Here is a 14,028-nt window from a genome sequence, read left to right on the forward strand (position 1 = left end):
AGGGAGGGTGTGGCTGTGTCAGGCTGGGGAAGGAAGAGGAAGGCAATGAAGGAAGCTTTCCGTATTGATGATAGTCAGTCTCCCAGGGGCTTGACACTTGCACTGATCTGGTGTTTTAGATACCGGGTGGTGGTGGAAGGAGAGAGGGGCAACCGGCCCCACATCTATTGTCTGGAGCAACTCCTGCAGGAAGCGGTGAGTAAACTCGACTTTTCTCTTTGGATTGGAGGACTTGGGGGAGAAGAGGAAGAAAGTTTAGGGGGGAAGACATAATAGTCATTCCATGGAATTCTAGTTTCAAGGAGAAATACAGAGAAGATTGAAGGCTTTCAATCTCCCCAGTCCTTTGAGTCAGGACAAAGACTGAATCTCTCCCCAGGACCCCAGTTTTTTAAAATAAATTTTTATTGACATCTTTTGTTTTTATATCACCTAATTTTCCCCTCTATCCCTTTCCTTTTCCTCTCCCTTCCCAGAGAGCTATTCTATATAACAGAATTTTTTTAAAAAAAGTAAAAAGTGGGAGAAGAGCAGGAAAATCAGCAAAACCTATCAATGCATCCCCAAAATCTGATCTTCAAGGGAGTAGGGGAGAAATATAGCAAAAATTTAAAAGCTTTTCATCTGCCTATTCCTTTGGAAGGCCTGATTTTAGACACCCATGCCTACAGGTGATTTTTTCACTCTCTGGGTGAGTCAGTAAGGGTGTTTTGTATTCTTCCCCATCACCTTGAAGGGAACACCTACTAATATCAACTGATAACTCTCCAAAGAGTCTGGATCTGGGCCGGAAGCCAGTTGCCAAGCCCTGGTGAGGAAAGCCCAAGGAATACTAGGGACAGACAGGGAGCATGGTTCTTTCAGGGTAGCCCAAGGAGACCCCAGTGTATTTACAATGTTCCCGCCTCCCACAGATCATAGATGTGAAGCCACCTTCAATCAGATTCTTGCCAGAGGGAACTAGGATTGCAGCATATTGGAGCCAGCAGTACCGCTGTCTCTACCCTGGCACTGTGGTCCGAGGTAAGCCATTAACCACCCACCATCTCGTCTACCAGTTTTCTCAGTAACTTGTGTCAATGTCAGAAAAAAGTTTTAAATTCCTGATTCAGCGCTGTCCTCATGATGGCCCTTGCATCCGCCTCCATAGTTCCCTGGCTTCTTTCAAGACTTAGTTCAAATCGCACTTTCTACAGGAGGCCTTTCCTGGTCTTCTCTACTGTTGCTGCCTTCCCCATGACACTTCCATTTACATGCCTACTTATCCAAATATTGTCTCCTCCACTGGAACGAGAGCTTCTTAAGGGTAGGGAACATGCTTCTTTTTGGGGGATGAGGGGCATTCTTTTTACCCCCAGTGCTTAGCATAGTGCCTGGCACAAAGGAAGCTTTTGCTTATTGGTTAACTCATAGCATCCTGTGATAAAAATGAAGTATTATCCACCTTCACAGACCCAGGATTATTCCAGGATATTATTGTTGGAGGGGCGTGTGTGTGTGTGTGTGTGTGTGTGTGTGTGTGTGTGTGTGTGTGTGTTGGGAGAGGAGATGGATGGGTAGACATCACACTTCCAACCAGTACTATCCTGAGAAGGAGCAGGGCTAGGTGGTAAAACATCTTAAAGGATAAGAGACCATTAGTACTCCCCATTCTGATATCCTTCCCTGCTCCTTCCCACGCATTGCACACAGGGAATTCTTACAAATGGATTCAGTTGAATTTTACATAATTAATAATAATAATACATTTTAAAAATCACAGAATACCCACCCTGTATTTTTATTCACATTTTATTGGTGGAGAAACTGAGTCATAAAAAGAGGTTAAGTGACTTTTTCCAAGGTCACAAAGCAAATTAGTTGCTGACTCTAAACCAGAATCCAAGCCCCCTGAATCACTGATTCCTGGAGGAATCACTGATTCCTGGAGGTCATTTGATTTGGGAACTGACTACTTCAGGTGCCACTTGGGACTGGGTTTTATATGATGTCTTCCTACCTTCAAAATGCGCGCGCGCGCGCACACACACACTTACTCTCTCTCTCTCTCTCTCATATACCCACTTCAGCCACAGAGACTAAGAGCCCATAGACATACGTGTACATATTCATACCCTGCCACCACACACACACACACACAGACACACTTGTCCCCCAGCACATGCTCTGCCCACAGAGACTGAGCCTGTACACACACGCACACAAACACAAGATCTCAGACACACACATGCTCATACACTCCCCTCTCTCACACGGACTGAGCCCATACATATGCATACATACGTACACACACCTCACCCAGACACTGAGCCCATACACACATACACAACATGCTTGCGTGCACACACACTCATACACACACTCATACACCCACCTCAGCTACAGAGACTGAGCCTAGACACACATACACATACTCATACACACCCACACCCACAGAGACACACCTATCCCCCCAACACATGCTCTGCCCACAGAGACTGAGCCTATACACACACACAAACACACACACATAACACCACTCAGACACATCCACCCTCTATGCTCCCATACACACCATGCCCCACAGAGCCTGAGCCCTTTCTCTCTCTCTCTCTCTCTCTCTCTCTCTCTCTCTCTCTCTCTCCCTCTCTCTCTGTCTCTCTTTCTCTCTCTCTCTCACACACACACCCTTTTTTGGGGTGGACCAGTGTTACAGCCCTTGTAATGACTCCCTCTGCCTCTCCCCTCTGCTCTCTCAGGGGCGCTGGACCTTGAGGAAGATGGGGATCTGATCACGGTAGAATTTGATGATGGGGACACTGGGAGGATTCCCATATCTCACATCCGCCTCCTGCCACCAGACTACAAGATTCAGTGTAAGTGTGGTCAGGGGCCCCGGAGGCTTTGGGGCTAGAGTGTGACCCCCCTGACCTGGGGCTGGGACCCTCTGCTGCATCTCAGTAACGTCCTCCAGCAGACCTGCCTCAGAGATGATGGGAGCTTCCTCAGCCAGGCTCACTGTTAGCCAGGCTTTTCTTCGGTGGGCTTCCTTTGGCCAGGAGGGAGTCCCAGAGAAGCGTAGCATGGACTTTTGTGACCTCTCTGGAAGTCACTTTCTCTTTCTAGGTCTGACCTAAGACCAGACCAGGCTAGCTCTGAAGCCTGTTTACCCGTATTGAGAAGCCTGCTAGCTCTATTCTCTTTCCCCTGGGGAGCCTAATGGCTGCTTCAGTCCCTTTGCTTATCCTTCCTGAGAGCTGTAGGTGGTCTCAGAATACATCTCCATGAATAAGAATTAAAAAGATGCAGGGGATATTAGTCTGGGGATTCCCTGGGGTGGGGTAGGTAGGTGTACGTTTTAACAGGGGGATTCCCAGAACCTATCAGATAACGGTTAGAAAGTCCCTTTTTTCCCCACAGATGCCCATAAACCCTGAGCTTGCAGTAAGCTCCAGGTAGAGGGGAAGGCCGAGGAGTAGCAGGAGTGCTGGAGGGATCCAGGCGCTCCACATGCGGGCATGGAAGTGCCAGGCAGTAGATCCAGCCTGGTGTGTTCTGGCTCCTATGCCCATGGGCATGGCAGCTTCTGAGACTCTCCTGTACTTGCTTCCACAGGCGCAGAGCCCTCCCCTGCCCTCCTCGTGCCCAGTGCCAAACGCCGAAGCCGAAAATCCAGCAAAGATGCTGGAGAAGGAAAAGAGGGCAGCTCCCTGGGGTCAGAGGAATCTGGAGCTAAGGGCAAAGGTCGTGGGCGGAAACCGAGCACCAAGGGCAAAGGCGGTAAGTTGGACCCAGAGGCCCTGAGCTTTGTGCTCTGAGTTCTCCTTCCTCCCTGGAGTAGCCTCTGACCACAAGATCATAGATCTCATAACAGCGTTTTAAGGATAGCAGAACGCCTTACAAATGTTCTTTCCTTCAGTCTTCACAACAACTCTGTGAAAAAGGTGCTATAATTATCCCTGTTTTACAGATGAAGAAACTGAGGCTAAAAGGCTAAGTGGTTTGCCTGAGTCCCCATAGCTAGATCTGCATTCAGACCCTCCTGACTCCCAGATTAGGGTTCCACCTCCTGTACCACCTAACTTCCTCTAGAGCTGGAAGGGACCACAGAAGCATCCAGTCCGGCCTCTCCATTTTACAGATGAAGAAGCCTGAGGCCCAAAGCGGTTCAGTGACCTCAAGGATCTAAGGGCAGAAGGAACCTCAGGGGCCATGTCGTCCAGCCCCCTCATTTTTAACCATGAGCAAACTGAAAACCCTCAAGTCTTGCACAGCCGCTAAGTGTCTCAACTTCCCTTCCAAAGTCCATTCGAATCGATGTGTTTGGCAGCCAGAGTCCAGCCTTGACTCTGCCTTCTTGAATAGTGGGCACACTGCCAGAGAAAAGGTTGGGAGGGAGCCCACCTCTTAACCTCCCAAAGGAACTAACTCCCCACTCCTCCTGGGGCATGAGCAATCTAGAACCTTAGACATAAATGGAAGCCAGGAGAGGCTGGGGTATCCTTCACTTTTAAGTAGGGGAAGTAGCCGTGCCCTCTCATTGCATATTTCCTGGGCCCTCAGTTGGCTTGGTGGACCCATGCGTTTGATCCAGTATGACAGACTTCTCTGCTTTTCTGAAATCAGAAATCAGGCTCACCCTCCTCCATCCCCCCCTGCTTCTTTTCCCTTCAATCTAGTGCTGGCGTCAGTTGGGTCATTGGGAGAATAAGTCAAGATATTAGCAGTGCCCAACTAGGGAGAAGGCTGTTGAGGAATCCCGTTAACAGTTACTTACGTGGAAAAGAGCTTCCCAAGTATTGGCTGGAGAAACCTCTTTCAAGCATTCCCCCATCCCGGCCAATGAGCCATATTGCCAGGTGGCTGGGGGGCAACCTAGGGTCCCACATTGGCTTGGAGATTTCAGACTTGGCTGAGTAAGCCAGGGTAGCAGCTGGTGTAGCAGCTGGGGCTAGGCTCCAGAGCGCTCAACTGTGTCCCTGTGGCTGATGGAGATCCCCATTAAAGGAAACCCCAGTCATAAATGCCCTCTGCTTTTGATGTGTGCCCTTCTCCCTCAGGGGCCTTTAGCATGTCTGTTTTCTGCCCCTTTCCAGAAGAGGCGAGTCTCCCCGAAGAGGTGGCCCAGACTGACCCTGCTCCAGGTGCCTCTTTGACACAGGAGAAGCCAGGCAGCCTGGGCAAGCCGGCCACCAAGAACTCCAAGAAGAACCCAGCAGGGCTCCCTGAGGAGAAGCGCAGCAAAGCAGCCAAGATGAGGATGCCCCCCAAATTGCATGGCCCAGCGCCACCCTCTTTCCAGACACCCACATTCAGTAACGCGTTGGCCCCAGAGGCTTATGGGGAACTGACGGCTTTCAGCGCAGCTGACAGCCCCTCCTCAGGGAGGTCGAAAGCAAAGAAGGGCAGGGTGGCAGAGGAGGCAGCTGAGTTTGGCCCAGCCTCCAAGAGCTCAAGGAGGCCAGCGGAGAGCGAGCTCCTCATCAAGCTGGACCACGAAGGGGTGACCTCCCCGAAGAGCAAGAAGACAAAGGAGGCCATGATGTTGCTGGAGGACTCTGGCCTCAGCGGCCGAAGGGAGAGCAAGAACCTCGTGGGATTGGGCGGCTACTCTTCCCTGGGCAGCGGTGAGGCCAAGGCCAAGACCGCTCGAGGGAAGGCCCCTGAAGAGGACGCTTTGGCACCCAGTTTTTCAGGCAAGTTTGATGGCTCCGGGGACCCGCTGACCACCACTGAGAAGGACAAGGGAGATGCGGAGGCAGCAGAAGCAGCGGAAGAGTCGGAGAGCAGCAGCAGCAGTAGCAGCAGCAGCAGCAGCAGCAGTTCAGAGACCGAAGGGGAAGAGGAGGGAGACAAGAATGGAGGGGACGCCCGTGGAGAGGACAGTAGCTCCTCCAGTTCCCGGGCCTCCAGCCCAATGTCCTCCTCCAATTCCTCCTCCTCTTCCTCTTCCTCCTCCTCCAGCAGCAGTTCCTCCTCCTCCTCTTCTTCCTCTTCTTCCTCCTCTTCTTCCTCCTCTTCCTCCACCTCCTCCAGCTCCAGCTCCTCCTCTTCCTCCTCCTCCACAACGGATGAAGATTCCTCCTGCAGTTCGGATGACGAGGCCGCTGAGGAGGCCCAGGCCGGCCCGTCCTCTGTCCAGCCAGACCTCCCTCCCAAGGCAGCCAAGCAGGCGGGGAAATCTCGGACCTCCTCCCACCCTCCCGGCAAGAAGCAGCCTCAGCAGCCCCCGACCCCTCCAGCGCAGAAGGCGCAGCCCGGGGGCAGCAAGAGCCGCCCCAAGAAGCGGGAGGGCATCCACCTGCCCACCACCAAGGAGCTGGCTAAGCGACAGAGGCTGCCGTCTGTGGAAAACAGGCCCAAAATTGCCGCCTTCCTCCCAGCCAGGCAGCTGTGGAAGTGGTTCGGCAAACCCACTCAGGTAATGAATGTCTTAGCTCAGGGCCCCCATCCCCTGGTGCCCTATCCCTAGACTTCATTGATCATTGTGAAGGAGGGGCGCTTTATAGAGCAACCACAACAAATAAACAAATAATAAATGCATTATATCATGATAATAAATAAATAACAAAAATAGCTTTCTGGAGCACTTTTCATAGGTTCTCTCATTTGGTCCTCACAATAACCCTGTGAGGTACCTCCTCTGTATGAGGGGCACAGAAATTAAGTGATTTGCCCTCAGTGATCTTGACCTCTGGTTTAATTGACTCCAAGCTTAGCTCCCTGTTCACTGTACCACCTGACTCCAGTAGACCAATATAAGAAAACCCAGATCTTCGGATCTTAGATTTAAGGTAAGAATGGATCTTAGAGGTCATCTGGTACAACTGCCTCATTTTACAGCTAAAGAAACTGAGGACCAGAGAGGTGAAGAGATTCGGGGTTATGACGGTGGTAGTGTCAGAGGTGGGATTTGACCCCTGGGTCCTCTGACTCAAATCTGTGTCATGCAAAGCAGTAAATTAAAAGATGGGCCTATGCTTTGCAAAAGGTTCAGCTAGAGTTTTTCCTCAAAATAGTGGATTCCTCTAGTGCAGCTAAAATGATTCAATTAACAATAGTTTCAGTTTACACACAATTTCACAAATCCATTTATTATGAAAGCAGAGTTCGGACACCCCATAGGAATGTTTTCCTTGCTTCTCTTTCCCGTGTAAGGTCCACAGGCTGTCTACTGAAGGTCATCCGTGTCCCATTCTGGTCAATGAGCAAGAAATGAGTTGCAAAGCTAGCTACCCCATTTGTCTAATGGATGGATTTTTGCATCCACCTTTCCAGTCTCAGGACCATGTTAACTAACCTCTTCCTAACATGGCTGGCTTTTTTCTCTTTTCTTCTCTCTTTTTTTTGCTAAGAAAAGCTAATAGTGCCAAGGGAGTTTGGCTCCTTTGGCCTGTTGAAACAAGACTCTTATTGCCTTCTGGGAGTCAACCTAACCACAGGTCTTGGCCTGAGTTCCCTTTGCTAAATCAGATGGTGTAGCCTAATCCTCCATCCTCCAGATAACAGTAACCGTAACATTGTTTTAGAATCATGTTTTACTTTTTTTTCAGCCACAGAGCCCAAAGGAATTTCTCATTTATCCTGGCAACCAGAGTGACTGGGAGTGGAGAATGTGAATCCCATCTTACAGATGGGGTAACTGAGACACACAGAGGCCTTGTCCCAAAGATTTAAAGCATTCAGTCTTGGCCTTCCCTGTAACCAGGGACCCTTAGCTTCTTTGTGTGTAATGGACCCCTTTGGTAGTCTGGTAAAGCCTTAAGGACCCCTTCCTACATTAATGTTTTTAATGTTTTGGATTACAAAGGAAACCAATTAAATTGAAAAAAAAAGTTGTCAAAACACTTTTTAAAAAACCCCACAACTTTACAGAACATAGGTTAAGAAGCCCTGCTGTAGACCATGACTTAAGGTAGGCATTGAGACAGCTGAACTGCCTGTTTCCTCCCGTAAATTCGTGGAAGGCAAGGATTGTGACTTTTGTTTTTGGATCCCTATAACTTAACCATAATGCCTGAGGTGCTTAATAAATGATTGGGGATGGATCGATTCCCTCCCCTACATATGTGTTCAAGTGCGAGCACACACGTATACATGGATACACATGACCTAATATTTTTGGCTTTCCACAGAGGCGAGGCATGAAAGGCAAGGCCAGGAAGCTCTTTTACAAAGCCATCGTGCGAGGTAAGGAGATAATCCGTATTGGCGACTGCGCAGTCTTCCTGTCGGCTGGCCGGCCCAACCTGCCCTACATTGGTCGCATCCAGAGCATGTGGGAGTCATGGGGGAACAACATGGTGGTGAGAGTCAAGTGGTTCTACCATCCTGAGGAGACCAACCCCGGCAAAAAGCTCAATGAAGGCAAGGTAGGTGGCGGGGTCCTCAAGCTAGCAAGAACATCCCTCAGGAGCTAAAGTTCTGATCCCCCCAAAATAGCCAACAGATACTGTCTAAGTGTGCTAAGCTCTAGGGAGAACCACAGTTCTTGGGCCCTGTCCTCAAGGTGCTCATAGTTATCCCAAAGAAGTGAGAAGCCAAGCCAACCAACGTCTTCCATATTAATACCAAATTTATAGGAAATCTGAGTGGCAAGGTCCATCTTGAGGAATATCCGCGTGATCTTCCTGGTGCCATGAGTTTCAGTGGGTGGTCTATTCCTGTAATGTTAGTCTTTATGCCATGGTTCTTAACCTTTTCTGGTGCTACGAACCCTTTTGGCAACCTGGTAAAGCCTATAGACCCTTCTCAGAATCACGTGTTACTAGGAGAAAATGAAATAATGTTTATAAAGAGTTTTGCAAACCTTAAAGCGTTCTGTAAATTGCATCTATTGCTACTATTAAATTATATTGAAATACAGTTGTCAAAATATTTTTTTGAAAAATCATGGACAAAAAAGAAAAAAAATTTATGCCCCCAGGTTAAAAACCCCTGCTTTATGTTATCCTAAGGGACACTGTTTTGAAGTGAATAGAAAGAGGGCCTCAGGGTCAGGAAGTCCTGGGTTTAAACCCTGCCTCTGACACAAATCTCTTAACCTCTCAGAGCCCTGAGCACCTTTCAGAGACTCCGAAGTTACAGTTAGGTGGCACCTGCATTGGCTGGGGAATTCCCTACCCCAGTGAAGTCACAGGTCTGGTCTGAAACAAAATGCTTTCTAGCATCGATGCTTTAGCTTCTGGCCTGAATTCATTATTCACTTATTGTGTTCCGTGAATTACAGTTGGGCTTTTTAGTTCTGGAAAGACTGTCTGCTATTTAAATGGATGTGGATAGTGTAGATCATTGGTTCTTAACTTCGGGTCTTCGAATTTATTTATTTATTTAAGCAGTTGGGGTTCAGTGACTTATCCAGGGTCACCCAGCTAATAAGTGTCTGCTGCTGGATTTGAACTCAGGTCCTACTGACTCCAGGATCCACTGTGCCTTCTAGCTGCCCCTCTTTGAATTTATTTATTTATTTTTATTAATTAATTTAGTTTTAGTTTACAGCATTGAGTTCCTCAAGTTTTTGACTTTCAAATTTTCTCCCCTGTCCTTTCCTCCCCCACTTTCCACCCAAGACAGCATGCAATCCAATATAGGCTCTACATATACCTTCACATTAAACATATTTTCACTTGAATTTATTTTTAAAAATATTTTGATAACTATTTCAATATAATAGTTTTCCTTTGTAATCTTACATATTTTTATTTTTGCATTTACAAGCCTTCTGAGAAGGGATCCTTAGGCCTCACCAGATTGCCAGAGGGATCCATGACACAGAAAAAGGGTTAAGAACCCTTGGTGTAGATTGTCCACTGGGACCATTTGTTCCTTCTTTCATCCCCCAAAATGTGTATGGGTGATAATGATTGGTGAGCCACTGCTTTAATTGGAATGTCCTAGAGGGTAATGCCATCTTCAGTGCCTTCCTGGTTCCTTTGTTGTTGCCCTAGAGATACCCCTGTTAGCACGTTGAGGCTTGTAAGGAGCCCAGGTCCAGGTCTGTTGACCAAGGTGACTCAGAAATAGGGATCCGCTCGAGTGACCATCAGAGGAGATCAGTTTGTACCTGATGGGGCTGGCACTATCCAATGCTTCTGGATCCCCAGGCTGGGTGGAGGGAGCAGCCTTGGCATATCATCTGCATTCAGGGTTACACATTGACATCTTCTTGTCTTTGCTTTGGGAAACAGCGCTGGGATCAGAAGTCAGGGAGGAGTGTCCCCACAGCCCTGCAGACCTCCAGCCAGAGGAAGGACTTCATGGAGGTAGGCAAAGTGGAAATGACAAATCCAGATCTCCTCCTCCAGAGGGCTGGCTTGTGGGCTCTGTAGCATCTGGCTGGGTGGGGCGGGGCAGGGAGGAACAGGGAATGACCACACAGGTGGATAGCCAATGCCCTCTCTAGAGAGTTGATAGAATTTAGAGCTGAAGGGATATCAGAGGTGGAATTCAAACCCAGGTCCTCTGACTCATGGGATCACAGATTTAGAGGTGAAAGGAAACTTTTAAGAGTCATTGTAGCCAAGCTTCTTCATTTTACAGATAAAGAAACTGAGCCTTAAAAGTAAATGGCCTCTCCAGGCTCACACAGCTAGTCTGTGTCAGAAGCAGAATTCCAACACAAGCAATTCCAGACTTAAGACGTAGCATTTTATCCACTTAAACCAGTCTGCTGAACACCAGAGAGGTGAAGGATTCATTCAAATTTACACATGGAGTTAGTGGCAGAGCCAGGACTAGAAGCAAGGGTGTGCTGGAGTCAGCTCAAAGCAGCTTGAAAGAGCTGGTTGTTGAATCTTCAGCCTGAGCGTTTGCTCCTTGTGTTAAATTTTCAGAATGAGCACCTTGGAAATCAGCAGATGCTACGAATCAGGGCTCGATGTGTTGTTTTGTTTAAGAAAGTGATGGAGAAGATACCAGTGATATAGTTTAAACTTAAAAGTGTGTCCTATGAACAGTTTTCTTTTTCTTTCCCTCCCTGGAAGCCGGCTTTTCAACACTCACCAGCAGGCCACTCCCTAGAAGCTAAGGCTTCTGACAGTAATGAAAAGAGACTCCTGCTTTTCTGACATCAGGTTGCTTCTCTAGAGCCAGACGTTTTATTAAGGGTACCTTGTGTCCTTCCTGGCTTCCTTCTTAGGAAAGCCCGGGTTCAAATCTGATCTCGGACACTTGTTAGCCGTGTGACTCTGACTCGTTTAGTTTGTATTTGCGTCAGTTTCTTCGTCTGTAAAATGGGGATAACACCACCACCAGCCTCCCAGGGTTGTTATGAGGATAAACTGAGACCCTATTTCTAAAGTATTTTGCAAACCTTAAAAGTGCATAATAAATATTAAGTTCTTATGACCCTCCCAAATGGTCCCTTCCGTTCAGAGCCGTAGCATTGGTTAAGCCCTCCTTGAAGACATGAATATTTGGATTGATAGCAGAAGTAAGTTAGCAGGTTTCTTTACTTTGCAGAAAGATTCACTAGAAAGTTTCTTCCAACTCATCAGCCCAACCTCAGGAGGCTAGAAATAGGATTGATTTGACAGAATTCAGTTTGTGTAGCTTCTTTTGGGGAGCCTGCCTGTGGTGGAAAGTGAGGCCCACCTAAACAAATGGCTTTTGAAGTACCAGGCCAAGGGCCTTGGCTCAGAAAGAGGAGTGGATAGGATGCTGGATTTAGAGTCAGGAAGACCTGAGTTCAAATCCTGGCCTCAGGCAAATCACTTAACTCTTCTGGGACTCAGTTTCTTGATCTGTAAAATGAGGATAATGGTAGGACCCACCTCACGGGGTTGTTGTGAGGATAATATGAGGCAACACAATGGAAATCACTTTTCAAAGTGCTAAATAGATGCTAGCCATCACCATCATTATTAGGTGGGCTTAGGACAATGTTCTCCATAAACCTTAGTCTTTCTTCCCTCATTCCCTGCCAGCGAGCCCTGTACCAGTCATCACACGTGGATGAGAATGATGTTCAGACTGTCTCCCATAAGTGTCTCGTTGTGGGCCTGGACCAGTATGAGCAGATGCTGAAGACCAAGAAGTACCAAGACAGCGAGGACCTGTATTACCTGGCAGGGACCTATGAGCCCACCACCGGCATGATTTTTAACACAGATGGAGTCCCAGTCATCTGCTGAGTTGTTGAGAAAGGGGGAGAGATCCTAGCCAGCCCAACCAGGATCTCTCTCCGCCCTGGACAGAGGGATCAGAAAAGGATAGAGAGGGAGAGAGAGTGAGAGAAAGAGAGAGAGAGAGAGAGAGAGAGAGAGCTATATAGACGACATGATTGTTTCTTTCACTTGCCTAACCTCTGAGTTGTTGGGTGGGGGGAATCACATAGGGACAGCAAATGCTCAAGAAAGAGACTGCAGATGCCTTCGAGACAGCGCCAAGGACAGACTCTCCCCCCAACCCCCGCTCCCTTTGCCGGCCCCCTCACCCGGCTGCCCGCATAGAAAGGGCTCATGACCAGCTGCCTTCGCCTCCCCTGGGAAAAAAGCGGGGAGATTCTCATGATCACTGCCATGGCGAGGGAGACTCTGCGTGCGTGTTCGTGAGTGTGTGAGTGAGTGTGTGTGTGTGTGTGTGTGTGTGTGTGTGTGTGTGTGTCTCCAGCCTCCATTCAGAATCCTGAGGTGCCCTTGGCTGGGGACATGGGAGAACCATCAGGGTATATATATAGCTGATGCTCCCTCACCCTCCCAGTTGTCCTGGATGGAGAGGGAAGCCCAGCTTCTCTTGAGCACCTTGGACATGCTTGGTTATAAGGATAAACAGCAGGTGGTCTTTTCACTCCGACTGCTGCCCGGGCCCTGGAGGACAGTGCTTTAGGAACGTCAAGCTGTCTTTTACAGTGGTCTGGGCAGCAGCAGAAGGAACCTAAGAGACACTCAAGAGGGGAGGGCCCCTTCAATTCATGTTTGATCACAAATTGACAAAATACAGGATCTCTGGGTAGCAGAAGGTAAGGGAGAGGGGAAGGGTTCTAAAGGAACCCAAATGGCCCGGATTCAGGATCTGAACTGCATGAGAACTCTTTCCAAGGAAACTCCCAAGTCCGGATGTACTCGTAGGTGGAAAGATCTGTTTCCCAAACTCAGAGCTGGCCTGGCTCCCAGGCAGTGCCGTTGGGAGCTTTATGACCAGAAGAACAAGCCAGAGGGGAATCAGATACCAGCATCCCTCTCCCCAGCCTGCTTATCACCAACCGTGGAGGGTGACTGGTGATGTTGTGGTTCACCCCAAGCAGGCTGTCCCAATCCCTGTTTGAAAGCTGCATCTCTGCCTCTCGCCACACTGCTCCACCAACCCTAAAGATGAAGCTCCAATGGCCTGTCTGTTCATGGAGAATTCCCAGGTGCCCCACAAGGCCTGTTCAATCAGCAGGCTTGAAGGGATCATGACAAAAAAAAAAAAAAGCCAGAAGTGTCTGGGGCCCACACCCTTGCACTCAGAAGGGGATGCACCGATCTCTGCTTGGGGCACCCCATCCTGGGCCCCCCTCCCGGGTCTAAGGATGGCCAAGGGTAACGCCTCACACTCCTGGGAGCATAGCTCCCGAGGATGGATTTTGGACTCATCTGTAATGGTACTTGGGGCACATCCTCGGGAAGGGAAGAGATGAGGGGCAAGCCCACCTTGCAGCGCTCACACTACGAAGAACCACAAATGGTGCTGAAATTGTCACCCCCTCACTCGTCCCCGCACCCCCAGTCCCTCTCCCAGATCAGGGCTCCCCAAGAGCCTCGAGGAGAATGCTGTTTCTTAACCTGTACAGTTTTAATGTACCGAAAAGACTCTCTAGCCCCCCTGTATCATACGTCTTTAAATGGATTCAACTTTTTAATTATATATATAAATATAAATATATATAAATATATATATAAATATAAACTTTTTAAAACTGTGAAAAAAAGTTATGGAATTATAAAGTGAACACGGTCTGACGTTTAGAATATTATTTTTTATTTCCTGTTGGATTGTGATTGTAAAGCATTGGGCTCACGCACCACACTTCCACGCGCACACCCCCCCACCCTACCCCTTAGGCCTAAA

The 14,028-nt window shown here is 48.5% G+C and overlaps 1 protein-coding gene across 4 annotated transcripts in view; it reads left to right on the forward strand.

Moving 5' to 3' along the window:
• The window catches only part of TNRC18 (trinucleotide repeat containing 18), a 153,099-nt gene extending 139,708 nt beyond the window's left edge, over positions 1–13,391 (forward strand). For all 4 annotated transcript variants that reach the window (XM_036741224.1, XM_036741225.1, XM_036741226.1 and 1 more), the window contains 8 exons: positions 120–195; positions 915–1,023; positions 2,739–2,855; positions 3,595–3,759; positions 5,076–6,400; positions 8,115–8,351; positions 10,167–10,241; positions 11,904–13,391. In XM_036741224.1, coding sequence (XP_036597119.1) covers positions 120–195; positions 915–1,023; positions 2,739–2,855; positions 3,595–3,759; positions 5,076–6,400; positions 8,115–8,351; positions 10,167–10,241; positions 11,904–12,110 — 2,311 coding nt within the window. In that variant the 3' untranslated portion in view covers positions 12,111–13,391. The remainder of the gene's footprint in view (positions 1–119; positions 196–914; positions 1,024–2,738; positions 2,856–3,594; positions 3,760–5,075; positions 6,401–8,114; positions 8,352–10,166; positions 10,242–11,903) is intronic.
• Positions 13,392–14,028: the final 637 nt, after the last annotated feature.

Source organism: Trichosurus vulpecula, chromosome 1 (genome assembly GCF_011100635.1).
Source record: "Trichosurus vulpecula isolate mTriVul1 chromosome 1, mTriVul1.pri, whole genome shotgun sequence".
Lineage (NCBI taxonomy): Eukaryota > Metazoa > Chordata > Mammalia > Diprotodontia > Phalangeridae > Trichosurus > Trichosurus vulpecula.